This window comes from Lagopus leucura, unplaced genomic scaffold, assembly GCF_019238085.1.
Source record: "Lagopus leucura isolate 7727_CA_CO unplaced genomic scaffold, USGS_WTPT01 Super-Scaffold_100024, whole genome shotgun sequence".
NCBI lineage: Eukaryota > Metazoa > Chordata > Aves > Galliformes > Phasianidae > Lagopus > Lagopus leucura.
The window spans coordinates 9,615,185-9,637,116 of NW_024962276.1; the positions used below are offsets into that span (position 1 = coordinate 9,615,185).

General features: G+C 40.7%; 1 protein-coding gene and 1 long non-coding RNA gene across 3 annotated transcripts; both read left to right on the forward strand.

Moving 5' to 3' along the window:
• Positions 1-581: 581 nt before the first annotated feature.
• Positions 582-3,754, forward strand: LOC122184779. Its single transcript, XR_006180617.1, has 3 exons — positions 582-734; positions 2,985-3,084; positions 3,731-3,754. It is a non-coding gene; the product is annotated as an uncharacterized LOC122184779 (long non-coding RNA).
• Positions 3,755-4,415: 661 nt separating this feature from the next.
• On the forward strand, positions 4,416-20,646 carry SLC13A5 (solute carrier family 13 member 5). 2 transcript variants are annotated; one of them, XM_042879999.1, is made up of 13 exons: positions 4,416-4,540; positions 7,314-7,442; positions 8,201-8,337; positions 9,518-9,732; positions 11,166-11,337; positions 12,804-12,926; positions 13,443-13,655; positions 14,425-14,546; positions 14,834-14,952; positions 15,917-16,078; positions 17,279-17,416; positions 18,155-18,279; positions 18,369-20,646. In XM_042879999.1, the coding sequence occupies exons 1-13, from the start codon at positions 4,436-4,438 to the stop codon at positions 18,460-18,462; spliced, it is 1,854 nt and encodes a 617-aa protein (XP_042735933.1). In that variant the 5' UTR covers positions 4,416-4,435; the 3' UTR covers positions 18,463-20,646. The 2 variants fall into 2 exon arrangements, with proteins under 2 accessions (XP_042735933.1, XP_042735934.1); XM_042880000.1 differs by lacking the exon at positions 13,443-13,655 and having other exon boundaries at positions 4,433-4,540.
• The last annotated feature ends 1,286 nt before the right edge of the window (positions 20,647-21,932 follow it).

Consider the following 21,932-nt stretch of genomic DNA (forward strand, 5'->3'; position numbering starts at 1 on the left):
GGTTGCCAGCAGAGAGGGATAGGCAGCAGCACAATACAAACCCTAGGGACTGCAGGCAGGGGGCAGCCCCTGGTCAGCAGGGCTGCCGTGTGGATGGTGGGCTCCACCTGCAGTGGTCTGTGTCCCTGGGTTCTATGCTTTGTCACAGCCTGGCTGATGTCACCATGGCCACTGTTTTCTCAGCATGTTTTGGTCAAAGAGCTACAGGACCTTTGCTGCATGGTTGGCTTGCAGCAAGCAAGGAGGGCTGGGGTATGCTGTGGCCCCCCTCCACCTCTGGAGCGGCAGTTTCACTAGCATCCAGCCTTACAAACCCATTTCAAACCCCTGGGGCTTGTCCAGCCAAGTCAGAGCAGTTCTCATCACAAACAAAAACTGCCAGCTGGTGGAGAGAAAACATTTGCCCACCAACAGCACAGGCAGAAGCCCAGCATTGGGCTGACAGCCCCACCTCACTAAGCCTTTGCAGCAGGGCTGCTCACACAGGTGCAGCAAGTCCTGCCCATCAGTTGATCTCAGCTGGGGGCTCATGCAAGTGCACAGTTTTACACAGAGATCTTTTAAAGGAATGTAATTTAGAGAGAAACAGAATTTTCTATCTTCATTTCAATACCAGTACTCATCTCCAGGACCTCATGATGAAGGCCTAGCATTTCTTGTACCTGTTATTGCAACTGATACTTTACAGAAGCGTGATATAAGGAGCTCTTCCCTGATGCTATAGATCCTACCAGGTATGGAACTGTAGGTACAGGAGATGCAGAAAATAGAAGTTTATGTTCTGTATCTATAAAACAGGGCAATAATATTAACACTTCTATTTCGCAGAGGTATTGGGAAGAATCATTCGCTAGTGTTTGTATAATGTACTATAATGGTGCATACAACAGATGACCCAGATGTTAGTAAGAAATTGGTCTGGTTCAGTTCCCATACCAAAAAACACTCTCTGCCCCCCATTTATTTCTGGGAAAAAAAAGGGACAAAAAAAAGTTGGGGGGGGAGGGCTGGGGGGGGAGGGGAAAGGGAGGAAGAAAAGAAAAGAAAAAAAAGAAAAGAAAAAGATGATCAATTAAGGCGTGTGAGCCATTGTCTAGATCTGGGAATAATGAACATTTGTATGAATTTTGTGATACAAATTATGTAATGAAGCAGAGAAGAGTCTTTTGAACAAATATGTTAATGAGATGGCAGCTAAGGGAGAGGTTATAGGATTGCCAATTCCAAATCAAAGATTTTATTTCATTTTCTTTTCTTTTCTTTACCCTTTTTCTTTTTTGTAGTCATTAGTCTACACTACTTTTTATGTGGTGCACATTTTAATATGCTTTAGGGCTTCTTGCAAACTATATGAGAAATACCAATTCTAGGTCAAGAATGCCTGATCAGCAACACACACTGACTGAGAAAGCCCCACTGACTCAATATTCATAATGAGGGCTTTTATGTAGAGAGTTGTTGGGCACAGGGTTTGTACTGAAAGGACTGTTCGTTCAGAGTCTGAAAAGCTTTTCTTGGAAAAATATCAGATGCTCCACTGGGAACTTAGTTGAAAGATATTCCTAAAGCAGCAGAGTGGACTGTCAGTGGCTGTGAAAGTACTGACTGGAGGAAAAGCAGAAAGTAAGGAAGCAGTGATGTTTGCTGAATGCTGGAAATAACTCTTTCAATTTAAATTCTGTGAAAACTTACAGTACATAACGTTATTGTACAAGACCTCTTCTAGGCATCATTTTAATGCAAGCTTCAAACAGAGGTAAGTTCTACTCCAGCTGTTTTTTAAAATGAGATTTTCAAAAGCCTCTGTAGAAGACTGATGTTTTTCTGCTGCCCTAGAATGCCTTAAAGTGAGCTGTTTTGCTTTTTCTGTCTCAGTGCCAAGTATTAGAGGTCTTATAGTCCTCATTTAATATAATTTTGTTAAACTTTTGTACCTCTGTGTGTTGCATGGAGCCTGCAACACTGAAATAACTTAAAAATGAAACTGTGAAGTGTTTTTTGTCTTGAGAGGAATAGCAGCTATCTAGATCAAATAGATTGCTTTTTAAACAAGCAAACTGTATTTGTATACTTGGACAGCACCTGAATTAAAGGCAGAAAATACATTTATCTGTAATTCAATGTATCAACTGCTTTCTGTAAAGCCTCCTTCCCACAAACTATTCATATCCAGCAATACTGAGACTAATTGCTATGAATGGTAATAAGAAAAATCAGAAAAGTAGCTTCTATACTAAAATTTTTATTTTTCATTTTTCCTACCTGGATGGTTGATTCTGGAATTCCTACTTCCCAAGGAAATTTGACATATAGTCCCTTTCTACTAACCCAAACAATGCAGGCCAGTGTTTGTTAATGAGCCTCCAGCAGTGTCCCACTTCTGAGTGAAACTCTGTACAGTGACTCACATTGTATGTAAATGCCATCTGTTCTGGTATCTATAATACAGAAAGGAAGATCACAAGGCTCTGCATGTTGTTGACAGTGTTGCTAAGCTCATCTATGAATCTGCTGTCTCTAAAGGAGCTGACTCTGCTTCTGTTACTGTTCCTACTCAAGCTATAACTGGCCCAGTCCCTTGAGCTGGCTCTGGAGCTCACTGAACATTTCACTGAACATATTCAGCTCACTAACTCAGCAGAAAACTCTGCTTTTTTTGTTGGGTTCATTTTGTGCTACATCAATTGAGAGGAGACTCCAATGAGTCCCAGTACAACTGGCTAAGAAACTGCAGGTTATGTCATCAGGTGAGCTTGGCCAGTTGCTGGAAATGATCAGCCATAAATTTGGATTTTCTGAACTCAGTTTATCCCTCCCTTTCTCCTTCCAAATGAACCCCCTTCTGCTAAACAGTCAATATATAAACAGCAGAAGATAATAAATCATATTTACATTAATCTGTCAGACAAAGTGAACTCTATCACTAAACCTCTAGAGTTAACTCCTTCCATTTTCTCATTCAAGTGCTTTTCTTTGTTGACTAGGGAGTATTTTTCACTGGAAACCGGACACAGGAATGCAGGTTTTGGCTGATTCCTCACTTTCTGCTAGGCTCTGTGCTGGTGTGAAGTTTCCTCTCTGTTGGTAAGTAACCCAGGGGGATTGCTGCTAAAAGTTTGAATATTTGGAATTTGTACAGATCCGGTTTGCTCCTGTTTTCCTTAATGAACACTCATTGCTTTTACAAACAGAACAGTAACACTGGAGTGTCTTGCTTTGAACTTCAAACACTCAAGATCCTCCACTCAACAGAAGACAAATAGCGTAATCTATAGTCGGAGCTCCCCCATTACTTGCTGTAGAATCTGAAATTCTTTATGTCTGAGAGTAACTGCTTGATATGACTGTACAGAGTCCACACAATCAAATTGTCATCTTTGCTGTCTTCCATCTCAGGTGGCTTTTGTCATCACAGAAGAATTCTTTGTCTGGTGCCCAATCCCTCCCTTCTCCACTCCAATCATTTCTTTCTGCCATGTCAGCAGTGCTTGCCATCCTCTCAGTAGTGCTGTCACTTCTGATTTTGTATAGGCTAAACCAACCCTAATCACTGGAACGGTACAGCTTAAAAATAACTTTTTTGGTTAACCTTTCTGGGATATTTTTAACCCAGATCACGGACACAAAATCTCTCATAAAATGATAGGCAATGAAACACAACCATGCATGCCTGCACAGGCCTTTGTTTTAGGGAGATCCACACTGCAGGATTAACTCTGCATTTCCCCAGGGGAGCTCTGCTCTGTCCTTCCCCGCCACTGTGTAAATGAGAGATGGTCCTCCCTTGCCATCAACTTGTGCATCCAGCACCTGAAGAAGTCTAGGCAAGGATTTGGTCCTGCAGGTAACGTGCAATAGGAGAATCAGTGGTCACTGGTGGCTTTTTACAGGCACTATGAACAGAGAGATTTTCCTGAACATTCTCCCAGTTGGGGCGATAATTTGGAACACGGCTATCGAGCTGCTTTCCTTGTTTGCTGAGAGGAATGGAGCGAGGGGAAAGCCCCCCTTTATGGACGGGACCCCATAGAGACCGAGCTGGTGGATTCGACCTCGCTCCGGGTCCCGCCGAGATCTCCCAGCTGTCGGACAGGAACTGCGGACACCTGCTTCGCGTCCCCCAGGGCTTCCTGGGGGAGGGGGGAACTGCAGGACCGCTTGACCCCACTCGGTGGGGCGGGTGCGGGGCAGGGCAGCTGGGCTGGCGCCCGACGGCATCTCTCCGCCCGCTGTCTCGCTCGTGGGCCGCGTCGGCACCGCTCTGCGCAAGCCCGGCCCCGTCCGGGCGCGGGCGGACCTGGTGTCCCGTCAGGGCGCGGGCGGGTCGCGTCGCCCCCGCCATGTCCCTCCCGCTGCGGCCCCGCCGCCCACTACTTAAAGCGGCGGGAAGCGGGTGCCGTGCCGCTCGCGCCCTGTCCGCGTGTCTCCACAGAAGATGGCCTCGACGTGCCCACGGCCCCTGCTGAGGTACCGGTCCTTCGCCATCCTCTTGCTCGCACCGCTGCTGCTGCTGCCGCTGCCGATCACTGTGCCCACGCGGGTAAGTGCCTGCGGGTTCCGAGCGGGGACCCGCTGCCCCAAAGGAACCCACCCACACTCGGCCCCCAGGGCCGAGCCCCGCAGCTGCCCCTGACCCAGCGCGGCAGGCAGGCGCGGTTCAGGTTCGTGTGGGGATCCCCCCGGAGCGGGCGGTCGCTGTGTAAAGCGCTGCCCGTTCGGTCCCTGGCGCTGTATCTCCTATGCCACCTGAGTGGCCGCTGAAGTAGCACCTTCCTGGCACCGTCTCAGAGGAGTTTATTCACAGCTCAATTAGCCTCTCAGTCCTGGGTCTCAGGGATGTGTTCTACTGCTTTTGCTCCTAATAATCTTCAAGTGGTGCTGGTGCTAGGCAGTGGAGCTCACATAAGAAGCCCAAAACAGGAGCTCCATGCCCATTTGTTCATCCAAAGGAATATGCCAGAGCCTGGGCTCCCACAGACCCAACCCATCTTGCAAACTGGGTACAATTCTTTTTGACCCAGAGATAAATATATATACATAGTTGGCTTGGACATGTAGAATTGCACTCGAGGTTATCTAGGAATAACTGTCAGTGAGGAGTTAGGGGACTGAAAGGGGGGACTTCTGGGCTCTCTAGGCCTGCTGCTGAGACACTGAGATGCTTTTAAGAATGCTCCTGAGTGCCATTCTTCATCCAGTGAAGCACTAGGAAGCCGTGCACTATGTGTTATGCAGTGATTATAAGATGGGTTTGAATGTAATGTACTCCACATCCCTCTTCCTCTGGTGATGGGGGGTCTCATAGCTCCTTTGGTTTCAGTGCAGTTACACCAGCATGGAGCTGGAATGAGCTACCAAGAGTTTTATCTTTAAAACCTTGTAGCATTCTTGGGAAAATGTGAAACCTCTGTTCACAGTATTTTCACCTACTAAGGCTTTAGCTATTCTAGGGCTAAATGCAGTCTTTCTTCTGGGTGTAATGATCCATATATTTTAAACTACAGGAGGAGCATTATGCAGGTGTATTTTAAACCTGTTTACAAACAAAACAGAAAAAAGAAAAACCTTCTGGCTTACCTGTCTAATAACAACCTTGCTCTTCACTTGAATGCTGGTGCCTTGAGGAAAGGTATTTCTGGCTGTTTGGCACTATTGTGATCAATGCTAGGACAATTTCCTGGAAAAAAATAAATAAAAAGAAAAAAGAAAACAAAGAGAATATCTCTTCAGTTTCCCAATAATTGTAGGAATATTGTGTCATCAATCTTATCTGGAAAATTACAATATTGCACAGTGGGAGAGTACCATTTCCATCAGTAGCTGCTTTTCAGCTCTCAGTGAGAAAACTAGTCATAGTGATTGCTCTGGGCTGTCCAGACACACCAAGGAAATATTTTGTCACTATTCCCATAAATCACAGATGTATATAGATGTGGATACACCTACTTATTTAATCTCAGAACTTTGGCTGTTCATCTAGCTGTACACGTTTGAGTTAATTTATAAACATGGTTGTATTTTTGAACTTCGTGTAAATTATTTACTCTCCACTGTACAAAACCAGCTTTTTCTGTATTGTGTTATTTAAAGTAATATTCTCCTAGAGTAGTTTGTGTGTCTTTCATCTTATAAAATAAATTAACTACAGTATCTTCTTGCACTTAGTTACTGTTGTACAGCTTAAATTCAATCATAAGCTCACCTTACATTTATCAAGAAATTAAAATAGGATCTGTCTGATATCTTCTACTCTCTAATAAAACATTTCTTTCCAAACTTGTCCTGTAATTAATCTCCTCTAAACCTGAAAAAAAAATTACTTACAAGGACTGTTTTCTAATTCTTCAACTCCTCCCTGTTTATAAATACAACCTTACAGCAATTTTTAAATATCACTGTAACACCATTTATTTTTGCAATAAAGTCCCATTTGTGCATTAGAATCAGATCCTATAAACACGTACCCTAAATATGAACAAACTGTGAGCAAAATGCCTTAACTAAAGCTTTAAAACATTGTTTACTGTAGGCTAATGAATGCTTGCTTCTCCTAACAATTTTGAAAGTACAAACCAAGGAAGCCTAGGTTAGAGAAATGTGTGACCAATGGTATAAAGAGTCATGTTACATCAGAGGATGAGGGAATCCTCTTACTAGATAACTTATTAGAGAATTAGATGCCTTATTAGATAAACACAGTATGATTTGGGAAAGCAAATTAATATCTCATATATCCTTAACTACTCAAAAAAAAAAAAAAAGTTAAGAATTCTAAATGGTAAGAGTTATAGTTCTAAATTGTTCAGTGAGTTTCTGGGTTCAAGTGTATTACTAAGACACACTTCAAATACATCTGAATGTCAATCAGTCTTCTCACCTATACTAGGAAATACTCATCTATAAGCATCCATTTAAAAATAGATTACTAAAAATAGAAATGCCCAAATCTTAAACACCGTTAGAAATTCTTGGCACCTGGGTGTGAAATTTGCTTACCTCAACTGCCAAGAGGTAATTGCACACTGCAAACTGTACTTACCTAGCTGTGGAAGATTTGTTTTTTTTTCTTGCCCTACATTTTACCTAAAGGCATTAGAAAGCACACGATGGTCAAAAAGACTTTTTATGCAACTGAATTCTGAGCAAGACTTAAAATGTACAAGTTTAATTCTTTGTGTCCTTGCTACCTATTTGTGTGTAACTTGTTAAGCTACAGACAATTGAATCTTTGTTTCCCCTTAGAAGAGATAGCAGTGTGTTTCTTATCTGTAAGAATAGTTTTCTATACTTATATGTCTTCCATTATATTGCAGGAAGCCAAATGCGCATATATCATCATCATCATGGCTGTGTACTGGTGCACTGAAGTTATCCCACTGGCTGTTACTTCCCTAATGCCAGTTGTATTTTTCCCTCTGCTTGGAGTTCAGAGCTCTAAATCAGTAAGCAACCGTTCTTACTCCATCCATATCTGATAAAAGGATATCCATTGATCTGATCCCTCACTGATAGGAAAGCACTCAATTTCTGGGGCTGTTTTTGAACATGTTGAGCAGGGTTCTGGTATGGGAAGATGCTGAACCGAATATGTACTTTCCCAAAATATTAAGGATGTGGGGCTTGTGGTGGTGGAGGGAAACGTCCTCTGGGCATGGATCCTGATGGAAAACATCCCAATAGTGCCAGGAGTTTGTATGTTCAGAACCCACCCAGTTGGAGAGCATTGCTAACATCTTCTGAGAGATTTCAGAATGCATGAGGCAAACTTCCCCTGGCAGGGTAGACAGTACAGTGCCAGCAAGTACACTGTGTCCCCTCTGAAGCTCACGCTGCTAAAGGATAATTGGCTGTTTGTGCTAGTGGAAGAGTAGTGCTTTAGCCCAAGCGAGAGACACTACATTTAGGTACTGTAGCCCAGGTTTACTATTGGCCAGCAATAGTTAGGATGGGTGAGGTTGTTAGAAGTTCTGGGAAATCTATTTTGGAATTTGGCATTTCTGGTATCTTTAGTGCTGTTCAGCACTAAAAAAGAGAATCAAGAGTTCCGGAATCTGGAGGCAGTTCTAAGGCCACTGCTCTTTCTGACAATGTTGGGGTGAGGCCTGGTGCACTAAATGGCTTTGAGAGGAAGGCAGGAAATACTAGTGAAACTAGCAAGTGACAAGATTTGATCCTCTGATCTATCTTCTTTGTCTTACAGGTGTGCTTGCAGTATCTAAATGACACAAATATGCTCTTTGTTGGAGGGCTGATAGTTGCAATTTCTGTTGAACGGTGGAATCTTCACAAAAGGATTGCGCTGAGAGTCCTGCTGATACTTGGGGTGAAGCCTGCACTGTAAGAATGTTACATTAGCTCTTCTTTACCTGTGTCAGTTTAGCAGAGACCTAGGTATGATGTTTGAGAGTCAGCACAGGAGAGAAGTTCCAAGAAGCTCTTTTGCTCCACTTGTACAGAGTTTCCAGAGGTGAAATCTTCTGCAGGATCAGTTAATTTGCCCTTTATGAAAAAACATAATAATGGTAGGGCACCTGTGACTGCTGACTTGAATGGCATAAAAATACTTTCATTTTTATACCAGCTCCAATCTCTACAGTCTCTCACATTTCCTCTTGGGTCCATAGTTTGATTCTTGGATAAGATTATTGAGTGTTATTCAGTTTTCAAAACACAAGCATTTATTTCTGATTCAAATAGCTAGACTGTCTGTATAGTCAAAAAGGCTTGTCTATAGTAGGGCAGATGATTCATGCACAAGAAGTTCTTATCAACTGCGAAGCAGTAAGTATCTGAGTGGAATCCAAATATCTGTTTGTTCCTGTCTGAAGACAGGTGAGATAAATCTTTCTCTTTGTTTTAGGCTGAATCTCTGTACAACCACAAGGCTATGGTTTCATCTGTATTGTTGCTACCCAGCTGATCTATTATTGTGTGTGCTGGCATTCACAGTTCCTATGAAATCTTTTTATCATGACTTGAAGTCATCACTGAGGCAGCATCACCACCAACATCTATGTGAATGGAGATATGGTCCTCACCTAAAAGCCATGTGCTCCTTCTGTCATGCTTAAGTGATGCCAGTTACACAGCCAGAAGCGTTGCAAAGGTGGTGGTGGTGAAGAGCATCCAGTATCCATTAGTTTGCATCTACAGATAAAGCCAAGTTTACAAGATGCAAAAGCAGTTTTCAGTCACAATGACAATAGGCAGGAAAGAAACACAGTTTTATAGTTCACTTCTACAGAGCTGCCATTTCATTTTATTTTAATCTGGATAAATTCTGTGTTTTTGCTACTGGGAACAAGGTGGTGCAGACTTAATCATGCATAAGCTAAATGCCTTTCTTGAATTCTTTCAATGGAGACGGCAGAGCTAGCAGGGAATCTGTCTCTGCTTTGTATTATCAGAGACTACACACATCCCTGTCTGGACTCTGCTCTCTAAATTAAAGTAACTACAAAGCCTAGCAGTGTCTATTTTTTCCTCCTCTCTCCTCTGCTTGTTTCTCTCTTTTCAGCCTCATGCTGGGGTTTATGATAGTCACTGCCTTCCTGTCCATGTGGATAAGTAACACAGCAACCACTGCTATGATGGTTCCCATTGTTCAGGCTGTCCTGGATCAAATGGACAACACAGAAAATGATGTGACCATGATGGAACAAGCAACTGGCCAAACAAATACAGTGATTGAGCTGGAGGAAAAGAATGCATCAGATCCCACTCCAGTGCAGGGTAAGGGCCTGCTAAAGGAATTAACTGATTCTACTGAATTTGTTACACTCAGAGCTCGCATATTGAGTTTCTCCAATTTCACTGCTCTATTGTGCAAGTACAGAGGGCTATATTATTAAATACTATTAAAAATCAATCTGTGATGCCTTTCTCTTTCAGAGAAGGGAGAAATGTTTTGGTGATTTTCATGGACATGATTTCATGGAATTAGTAGTTTGATCAGCCATGATTCCCTGTGAGACTGTGTACAAGAATGAGTTCAGAGATTGGTAGTGAATACCATGTCCCACACTTCAAACCTTCTGCCTGGGACAGAAGGATTATATGTCTGTGGAAGATGCAGTGTATAAGGCAGTTCACGTGTGCCAGTCATTGCCCTGTTATGATATTGACTCAATTGCCATATTTGTTTGGACTTTGGAAGATAGCTGAGATACAACAGCAATCTCTGCTTTTTGGTTGTGTGATGTCTTGCCTCACTAGTGAAGGGAGAATGCACAATTGTGCAAAGCTCAGGCACAATTGCATGTGTTTATGTAACTCATGCAAGTCAAGAAAATACTAATAGGTCAGAGAGTACTCTTCAGGCTTTGTCATTGCTAGCTTCCAAACAGTTGTATTAACATAATTTTTTAAGTTTGCCTAGCTGTTTTTAGTGTTTATTTTTGAGTCTCAAAAACTTCTGCACTTAGACTAGAGTTAATAATTTTGCTGGATTTCTGTGCCCTTAGAAGGAACTACTTGACTTTGCTACTTAATTTCCATCTAACATGCAATGAAAGCAACAAATTTGAGTGAAGAATAACCTATTGTTAAATTATTTGTAATTGCTACACATTCGTTGTCTCACTCAGTCAGACTTAAGGATGAAATTGTTAATCTCAGAGCAGAATGGGCACAGCAGCAAAATTTCACATTGATCTAAACAGTTCGTGCCAGGCCAGAATTATGTTTGGGGTGGTTTTGGTTTTTGGGTTTTTTGGTTTTTTTTTTGTTTGTTTGTTTGTTTTTGTTTTTTGGGTTTTTTTTTTTTTGGTTGGTTGGTTTTTTGTTTCTTTTTTTTGTTTGTTTGTTTTTTCTGTCATATTTGCAGCTGCTTAAACTGCTTGAGTTCTTACTGTGGTATTGAAAGGATTCTCATGACTACAGTTTCTGGGTGATGGTAAGCCTCTCTGTGAAATAGGAAATTGCTGCTTAGAAACTGTGGCACCAAGATGGGCAACAGCATCCTTGGATCACGTAGAGCCAGATTATCAGTCTTTCTTCTCAGCACCTCATGAACATAATTCTGAAATATTTGGGGAGTATTCTGTGGGGTTTTAAAATTAAAATAATTGGCATGCACAAACTGGAAGAACTGAGTCTGCAGGACCTGACACGAACTTTACACCTTCCTAACTGCACCTGAGGCAAGTTATGTTCTTTGTATTTAGTCATAAGCAATGGACAAGTTCCTGATGGCACCAGATCTTCTGAGGAAAAGAAAATGAAGAAACGTATATGTAAGGGAATGACACTGTGTGTGTGCTATGCTGCCAGCATTGGAGGAACTGCAACACTGACTGGAACAGGGCCAAACATGGTATTGAAAGGCCAGATGAATCAGTAAGTCACTCTTGCTATTTCTTTACTTTTACTGCCACACAGTTTTGTGACCGACACATTAAAAGTCATAGTAGCCATTTCAGTTATCAAACTATTCAGTAACCAGCTGATGAACTGAAAATGAGAAATGTGTGTAAAGTGATGGGCCATATTTTTCTGCTCTAGCACTTTTTAGATAGCTGTGTGACAGATCTGAGAAACTTAGAATTACTTGTTGGTAATTGACAGCTGGCTGAATATGAGATACTGTTTCTTCTGCCTCCTCTTTTTCAAGTAAAAGGCAGCACGTGAACAGAGCAACTGCAGTGTGGATCTTGAAAAGAACGTATGATTAAGTCTTCTCATAAACACACTGAAAAGTGGTAAAAATAGTTTAGCTGATGTTGTATTATTATTTCTCCTCCCTGTGGCTAAGTAAACTGTATAGCCATTGTTTTAAAAGAAAGGAGCTATCCACAAAATAATCTTTTCTAAGATGGGAACTGTTGAGTCACAGCCTCAGCCACTGATGAAGCACCTGGGGAAAGGACCCAGTCAGCTCTGGGAGCACAGGTGAAGGCAATTCACCTGGATGACAGGAAGGGGTGGAGCTTGGCTGCACCTCTCTTAGACCTCATTTGAGGGCTGGCTGCCACTGGGGAAGGGTCTCTTTTTGGAGTTTTCTCCTCGGTGGAGTTTTCTGTTGTGAACTCGGACTCTTCTGATATGGGTAAGTGATCTTCTTTCCTTCTTTTATAGACCTTTTCTATTGTGCTGGTCCTTCTGTCATCACACCTTTGTAGTAACACTTTTCCCACTGTATTAATTTATCTAATTGCTGCAGGAATTTATTTAGATGCGACCTTCTCCGCAGTGAAAATTCTGTGGACTCCTCAATGGTTGCTCAACGTTCCATCTTTCTACTGGAGTGCTTAAACTGGAGTAGCCACATTATCCATTGGTTTTATCACCTACTTGAGAACTTGCTATTGCTATTTCTTCTCCAGGGGTAGATGTAGGGAAGAACAGAAAGTTGTTCATAAAACTCTGGCTTCAGTCTTTTGAGCTAAGTAGCAACTATGTCTTCTACTGAAATGAGCAGAAGCGCAGCTATTAACTTCAAAAGAACATTCTCGTTTTCCTATTAGTTAAGAAGGGGGAGGAGGAAAGAAAAAACACATCATGGAATAAATGACCAGATGGAGAGATCTTTCAGCAGTGCTTGTCTTACTGTGACCTAAAATGTCAGCGTGAGTTCTCCTGTCTGCTTTAAAGTAGGATGTAGGGAAAACTATCACATTATCACAGTATCATTTAATTTCTATTCTGAAATCTAGAGCTGCCTTTCTATTCAGTTAAGCAGTGAGTATTGCCTATGATTACTAGTAATGGTTGTCCCAAATGTACACGTCTAATTGTCACCACAGTGAAGTGAAGGCAGATTACTGACTGTTTTGACATAATACAGAAAACATTTTTCTTTTCAGATTATACCCCAACAATAATGATGTCCTGAATTTTGCTTCCTGGTTTGGGTTTGCCTTTCCAAACATGATTCTGATGTTGGTGTTAGCGTGGCTTTGGCTTCAGTGCTCTTTCATGGGATTCAAGTAAGCTTTTAACTACTTCATACCATTTAAACCATTCATCTAATGTAGATCAGGTCACTTGCAAGTTTCTGGATAAAACAAAAGCACTAGCGAGTTATTCATTCTGTAACTGGGAGCAGTTGCATTTCACAGCAGCTTTTGAAATCTGGAAACCTTTTATGTTTGGGGAGAGTCACACTAGGTAAAAGTGTAAGATGTTGTTAATGTTCAGACAGAATTGCCTTTTTCAATTTAAAATCTGAGAATTTCAGAGCATGCCTATATGTTGCTGCCCTTGATTCAACACTGAGTTTTTCATACTTGCTTGCACCAAATTGGACAGACTTATGGACTCCATTTTTCTGTGAAAATTGGCACATGCATGTGGAATACTTTGACACTGCTATCATTTATCTGTTCCTGCCCTCTGCTTTAGTCTGTGCCTGTCCGGAGAAGGGACAGCTTCATTGTGGAAGGCATGGTAAATTCCTCTAGTATGTTAATGCTTACAGTGTTTTCTTCTCCCTTTTCTTAAAGCTTTAAAAAAAGCTGGGGGTGTGGGACAGTGAGAACTGCTAAAGAAAAAGCTGCATACAACGTGCTGAAAGCAGAAATGAAGAAATTGGGCCCTATCTCTTATGCTGAATTCAATGTCCTCGTAATGTTTGCATTGCTGGTTGTCTTGTGGTTTTCCAGACACCCAGGCTTTGTAAAAGGCTGGGCTAGCAGGGTCTTTCCAGAAGGAGAAAAGTAAGTTTTGAATTTTTTTCATCCTATACTCCCCTGGATGGGAATCAGATTCCCCTTCTCTTACATTCTGTTTTGACTGGGGGGGGAGGGAGGAGGGGGAGGCCATTCATTCCAACCATATTTGAATTTGTGTTTGTTGGGCTGGATTTTCTCTCATGCATGAGATCTACAAACTACTTGACAGTTTATATTGCAGTGAAGGCTAAAGACTGAGACGTGGGGCAGGCTGAGCTTCCTAAAGAAAGATAAAATTCTACAATGCTTATCTCTGTTATGCAGAAGTACATGTCAGTGTTTTCCTTGCATGTGTTACAATTAGCTGTGGTGTTCAAGTATTTGGTACTATCATCTCTAAAAAATGGCATGTATAGAAACCACTGGAAAATCAATTCTTTGCTTTGAATAGCTTCTTCAGCTGATGTTACGTAATGTGGTATATTAAGAACATAAAACTTGTGATAGGAAGATCTTTCAGGTAATTTTCTTTCAAATCATTGGAATACAGTCTTTGAGTCTTCTTCCCAGGGAGGTAACCCTGCCTACAGAAGCATTTTCATATGTGATTTTGATTAATAGTATGCTGATTTCATTTATGATGTTTGTGCTGTGGCAGGTCTAAGATACCTGAGTCATGAACTAGCAATCTGTTTTGCTAATATATAGACCCCAAATAGAATGACAAGGAACACTGATTGCAATGCTGGAAGGCAACCATTTTTTGGAAGACAATTGTCTTATTTTCTAAGCTGTCTTCTCTTTTCTCCTTTAGATATATCACTGATTCTGCTCCTGCTGTGTTTATTGCCCTGCTACTGTTCATCCTTCCTGCTAATAAACCCAAATTCATAGGCTGGAGTTCAAGCATGTCTGACACTGAACAGACTGAAGAAGGTATTTAAAAGAGGCATTGTAATGTTGTGAAAGTTACCCTATTCCAGCTAACATGTAGAAACATACTCCTGATTTGTGTGCATTTCTTCAGGGTGCTTCATTTCACAAACATCCTGCGCAGGGCTGAGGCAAGCACCTTGCTTGTATGTGTTATCCTTACTCTTACATGTGCAGGTTTCTCAGTAGCATACCTCTGCTTCTGGACCTTTCCCTTGTAACTTAAAGAACTGGAGACAAAATGGCTTCACTCTCCTGAAATATATTCTGCTTTTCATTTCTCACTTCAGATATTAAGAAGCCATTTTTATCAGCCCCGCTGCTGGACTGGAATGTGGTTCAGAGGAAGATGCCCTGGAACATTGTGCTGCTGCTGGGAGGAGGTTTTGCTTTGGCTGATGCAAGCGCAGTATGTTCTGATATTTATTGTTCTCTAACTCAGAGGTGGACTTGCCTGGTTTATTTTCCTGTCCTGTATTACTGGGCATGCACCCAAAGGCGAACTCAGTAGAAATGTTTGCATTTGGAGGTAGATACCAATTCTCAAAAAATAAGAGGAAAGGTGAATATTTCTACCTCTTTTTCAGGAACTTGCATGCACTGATCAGGTTTGTCTAATTTATCTTCACTGGCTGCAGAGATAAGGAGAGCAGCCTTTCTTATTTCTATTGTCATCCTGATCCCATCCCTGACTAGAAAAAATAGAAGCATAAGAATTAAAAAAAAAAAAAAAAAAAAAAAAATAGAAGCCCACTTCGTTGTGCTAAGATGCATTAAAGTCATAGCCTTAGATATCAAGCGTGTCATGCTTTGGGGAAGTTCGTGTTCAGGTCTAAGTTTTGTGCCTAGACAATTCTTAAACAATGGGGTAAATTAAAGCTCTGGTCTGTTACATTCATTCACCATATTTACATTATTAAAGTTCTGGAATATTGCAAGCTGTCTAGTCAAAGGCTCTGTAAGCACTTTGAATCAATTGCTGTGTTTTCATAACATAGAATACTCATACAGCCTTGTTATCTTCAGAAACATTAAAAATTAATTGTAGGAACCTTGTGACTGATTCATTAAGTATTTGCAGTAGTCTCAGCAATAGTTATTTCTATGTAGTAAAAAAAAAAAATATATATAACCAAAACATGAACAAGTATTTTGGCTCTAGGAAAATTAGGGAAGCGTGGCTGAGTGTTTTGTCCAGTTGGCAAGGAATTCCTTTTAGTGTTTGTGACAGGTTTTTGAACTTTCATGAGGGGCAGTTATGTAATTTGTGAGCCACTTAGCATTATTTGTTAGGAACACTACCCATAATGAGTTTTCTGCTCCTGAGTCAGGGAGTCTAAACCTCACTGAAAAAAATACTTTTTTCTTATCAGAACTCTGGACTGTCAGGTTGGCTGGGTCGTCAGATGACTCCATTAGGATCTATTCCACCCTGGTCCATTGCAACAGTACTTTCCCTTATTATAGCAGTCTTCACTGAATGCACCAGTAATGTTGCCACAGCCACTCTCTTCCTACCTGTCTTTTCATCCATGGTAAGATTGCTTCCATCTTGTTATGCTGTCGACTGATCAGAAGTAAACAGACAGTTTCTAGTGACAAAACATCACATTTACTTTCTCGTTTTTTTTTTTTTTCTCTGAAATCCAGTAATGAAATAGTCTATCTGACAGCATACCCTAATAGATATTGACTTTATCTGATGTTGGTAGAAAGAGTCAAATTTATATCTTTAAGACTACTGCCATATTTATAACATTGTAAGCAGGTGGGCAGTAGGAATACGGACTTCATCCAGTTTGTCCTATCCATACACCTGAAGCCTGGGATACTGGCTTCTTGGGGGAAGAAGCTAACTCGGGAAGCCATTTCAAGCCTGCCATGAGGAGCGCCCCTTGGCTGGGGAGGAACTGAAGAGAGAGTCACTTTTTTAATATAGTTCACTCTACATCAATTATTTCTGGTCACTTTATATTTGAGCCATCAACTCAGAACTGGAAAATCTAAAGCAAAAAAATACTCACCAGTTTCTTCTATTAATCCTTTTGGAGGGATCCTTTATCTTCATCATTTACACTAGAATATGAAAAGTGGTGGGCTTGATCATTAGGAATACATTTTGTGTATTAAGACAGAACAACTTTAAACCTTAGGGAGAAAAACCTGGTAAGTTTTGCTATAAAAGCAGTTGCAATTGCTGCCTTTTCTAACCAGAATGGAAATGCAAGCATGAAGGAAAAAAAATAAGATATTTTGTTGTTTAACTTAGAAAAAAGTGGCTGTACTTTCCAAGTCACTTCATCAAGATAGAATTGTCCAAATAAAGGTGCTGTGCTCCTAGTCACTGCAGTTCTGAGTCCCACAAAGTTTATGTAATGTCTAAAAGTGTTACTCCCCATGCTTTGTAATTATAGTTCCATCCTTGTATTAACCCAGCAAATGCTCTAAAAATGCAACCCAAGGTCAAAGAAAAGATTGCTGGGTAAATTTGACCAGAACTCCAAATTATACTGTAGAGCAACAAGAAAGAATCAAGCATTCTTTTAAGTACTGTGGGGGAGAGAGACCAAAGTTATCTTTAAGTGTGTGTAGATTCCATAATAAAATGCTTGAAAATTACTCTGATGATGTAACACCAGGGAATTAACTGAACCTATGTGTCTTAGAGGTTTGGGAGATGTTCTCTTTTTCTTTGGAACACTTCTAGCATGATAATTGTTTTTGTTTTGTTGCAGGCTGTATCTGTCAAGATCCACCCTTTGTACGTTATGCTGCCAAGTACTCTGAGTGCTTCCTTTGCCTTCATGCTGCCTGTTGCGACACCTCCAAATGCAATAGTGTTTTCCTATGGCCACATCCGGGTTTTGGACATGGTAAGATGACGAACTGCCTGGTCTCTTGTCTGAAGTTCTCCATTGTACTTCCCCTGAAACATGACAAGAGTTTAATTTTCTTCTCCTAATATTTACAAAGTACCTGAGCACTCTTATGGGCTGTAACTAATAACTTATGCCCTTTTCTTTACTCCTGTAAGGATTGGTGTCTCTGCAGCAATATTACCTTTCTCATAGGCTTTGGCAGACATACTCTCTAGTCCAACTGAAAAGTCAAAGCTGACAAGTGTCTCTTAAACACCAAAGCATTAAAATGCAGCTGGTGCTTTCCAGTGTCTTCTGGGGCTTTTGCAAAGATAAATAGCTGAAAGTAGAAGGTAACAAGTCCAGTCATCCTGTACTTTGGTCTTCTGGTTGGCTGTGGATCACACAGTACCAGGTTCTGTGCTGAACATCCAAACATTATCAGTTTTCTAACTGGAATCTGGAAGGGCATGGAAGCTACTCTTTAACTAATACGAGCAGCTTCTTGAAAGTCTACTAAATCTCCTAGACCTGTTGAACAGCAAAGCATTCAGTAGCTTTGGGCAGTGCGTTCCCTGGTATTTCTATCTAAGCAAGAACATAGGGCAGTGGGTACTGTGGCTATTTCTGTGCTTTGACTATTTCTTTCCTTGTTCTTTTTCTTTTTTTTTTTTTTTTTTTTTGTATGAATATGCCTTGCTATAACTTGCTGTGCTGTTATGTTGTTGTTGGTTTGAACTTTCATCCTTGTAGGTTAGGACTGGAATAGTAATGAACATCATTGGAGTCTTCTGTGTCACACTGGCAATCAACACATGGGGAAGACCTATATTTGAGCTGGACACATTCCCAACATGGGCAAATAGCACAACTAATCAGTGAGCAATGAAGAATTCATGTTATACAAGGAAAGTTCCCGTAATCCTACTTCCTGTTGCCGAAACATAGAGCCTTGTCGCTGTTTCAGATCCAGTGTTAGATGCTACCTTCTGGGAGTCACACATCAGATCAAGTATGGACCAACTCATTACAGTCATGCTGGAGACAAATGTGCTGTTTAATTATGGTATGTTTGGATCATAAGTATGATCAAGTGATTCACTGCATTTTCAACCAAGGTCAAGAGTTAGAATTTATTTAACTTATGAAATAAAAAGAGGGCAAGCTGTCGTATCAAATAGTTTGGACTATTTTATCACTGGTATGTATCTGTAAATCATTGTCATTGGACCCAGTTAAGAGCTGACAATTCATTAACTGCTACATATCAACAAGTCAGCAGCTGTACAAAGAAATTCCCAATGTCACTTATTTAGGGTAAAGTCTGTTATGTTTTAATCTGGATTCAACCTTGTGGTGAGCTGTCTCCAAGTCAGCATGCAAATGTTTTTGATCACCTTGTTTTCATTCCCAGATCTCAGTGCGTTTAGACACCATTATCGAGAGTCAGGATAATGTGATGCCATGCTAGTTAAGATTCTGTTGAAGTCTTGAGCAATTATGTTGGCTGTGTGTTCCTTGCACTGGTAGGGTCAAGAATCTTTCCTCCATTGGCTCCAGGTAGATGTGGTTTCACAGGTTTTGTTAGTGCCAGCTTGGAAATGACTGGTCGAGCATAGGATTTCACACCTACTGGAAAAGCTCCTGGATTCATCTTATTTAATAACTGTAGAATTTTGAAGTGGAAACAAGGCAAGAGAGAGGCTCTAATTGAAGGCCTTGCAAACAATAAGGGGTGCAAATGACAGGGCTTGTGCTGATTGTGTACTTTAGAATCCAGGTCCTGTGACAAAACTGTAGCACCTATTCATGTAACTTCTGAAGCAAAAGTCAGTCAAAAAATTAATGTTGGACTAGGTGTATCTTGTCATTGTGTATGAATGTTTATTTAGCCTTGAAGATGAAGTTGGGATGTAAGGCCTTGTGTTGTAGTGGACACATCTATGATCATGACCCAAGTTTTTGTTTCTGGATTTGCTGTACAACCTCAGGCAGGTCAATTTACTTCTTTTTATCTCTGTTTCCCATTCTGAAAAGATATTACGGAACTTATCTACCTCATAGGATGTTGTGAAGAAATAAGGGTCAACTTATTTCTACTTTAAGGGTAATTTTCCACCTTGAGGGGGGGGAAAAAAGCTACATCTGGCCTCTGGCACTATAACGTGTGTAGAATATTTAACAGGTTTGTAGTTAACATGAATGTTCCTTACATAACTGTAAAAAATATTCATGTTTTAACTTTAAAAGCGAGTCAAGTGCATATATCCACAAGATCACTAGTTGCTTTTATGAGCAGAAAATTTCTTCAGTATTGATTTGAGTTTCATGCTTTTATCTTCTATGGTCTTTCAAGGTGCTACGCACCATAAACTCTCCACTGACTGTTGTTCCTGGTATCTCCAATAGCATTCTGTCTACCTAGCTGGCTGCATGTGATGCAGCCTCATACCTCTTCCATGGAATGATGGGATGTGTGGATAAACACTTGCAAAGTGTTTCTAAGGAAAAGATCAGTTCTGTTGCCAAGAAATAGCTTTGTCACAGGTGTTAGTCACCACCTGAAGGTTATCACAGTATTCATTTAAGGATGTAAAGCCAGAACCAACTAAGCACCTCCTATGCTTTGGAAATCATCACTTAATGCTGACTTGCATCTGTAGATATCTAATTGCATTTGAGAAAGTGACTTTTGTTTTGACAGTCCTCGTAATATGAGGACACTTCATCAACTGCAAGATTCTTCATAGCGTTTGATCTTCACTGTTGCAGGTGAGGTACAGTGGTGTGGCTGGGTAACACTGAGCTTGGCTCTCTCAATTTATACAGATCCAAATTCCTCAAAAAATGGTTTCAGCTTGAGGGTATAGGACAGGTACTTCCCTCTCCTGTTTGCAGAAAGGAACGTTCTGAAAGTATCTTGATGGGAAGAAAGTGCCCTCCTCTCAGCTAGGAAAGTGCTTTCTTTTGTTACGAAAGTAGAAAACAGATGTCATTTTCTGGAATGGTTTCACTGGGTGAGTTACAGACGTGCCAGATCGGGGAGGAAAATACTCATGGTGGTGTAAAGAAAGGACTCTGACTCTTTTAATAAATGCGGTGCGCTTGATGTGTCACCTTGTTGCCCTGTTGATCTCGAGTACATCCCTCTGAGACATCCTTATTTATGACATCTTTATAAATGAGTATTTGATTTAAATGGCAAATTGTAGAATTAGAGGCAGACAAATAAAATATTAAGACTATCTTCTGTCTGGCACAGATTTTCTCCTGTGTGACGCAGCAGATCACCTGTTTCTGCATTGCCTTCCACTGTAGCATAATATTGCTCCAGTAAGATCCACAGTAGTACGCACCATAGAAAATCAGTGCAAAGCAGATTTCAGCACTGCTTCAACTATCTTCAGGCCTGTGTATCAATGCTTCCTTTCATCATCTAATTGATAACTTGAGTTTCTGCCTTTAAAAATGCTCAGGCAGAACCAAAGCTGGTGGCATATGCTACAAGCTGTTCTGTTCATTCCAGAATAAAAGATGATAGGAATCTAAGAAACACAGCAGTTTTTTAAGAAATATACTTGCACAGTCTCCAGAATAATGAGCGCGAACACATTTTTCTTCACTGTCAAGCATATGTGTCGTCCTGCTCCTGTGCCCTGAGTAAGCAAATGTGTTATTTACAATAGGTAATGAAAAGACAATGCTTTGTTACTGGAACTAGTTATGTTTATCTTCCAGCACTACAGAATAGGAATCATGAGACATGGCATTTGTTTTTCTTCAAACCAAAATGTTTTAGCTTTATGTACAAGTTGTCTTTAGATAGTGGCATAAAAGAATCCCTTTTCCTCCCACTTCAAAACATGGACCACCAAAGCCAAAAGAAAGTATGGCAGGATTTTAGTGTGGACTTTGTTAGTACAGGTTAGTCAGCCATACTGAACCAGCTAGTAATTGTTTTCACATGTGTGATGTGATAAAACTACAGCCCTGGACACTTGGAAGTCATTTGGAAAGTAAAAGGTTTGGAAAGCACATTGCTCTAAGACGATTAGGAATTGTTAAACGATGTATTTGGTAGCTTTTTAAAAACAGATCTGACTATAGGAAAAAGATTTGGTTGCCCATCTAGTTTTTTTGTCTTTTTTCTGTGGCACTGTGTCAACAGTTGCTCATTAGTTACAGTGTAAATGTAGATGGTCTATTCTGGTCATAAGGAAGAAGTCGTTCTTCCTGTCAGGGGAAAAAAAAAGTTATCCTTTCTGTGTTTACTTTATTTACCCACATCTAATTACTCAGTGGTCTTTTTTAGCATGCAGCTTTTCAAGAAGTTTTCATAAACTCATGCAGGTCAGAATGTGGGTCTCATAAAACATTATTAGACCATACTGTTGACAGAACTGGGTGTACCAGATACTATCACAGCCAACATGTGTGAATTATTCTTCGTGAACAATAATGTGGGTTGGGTCTTCACAAATATTTTGGCAAGCAAGTTGAATATCAAATTTTCCATTAGAAATAAAACTAC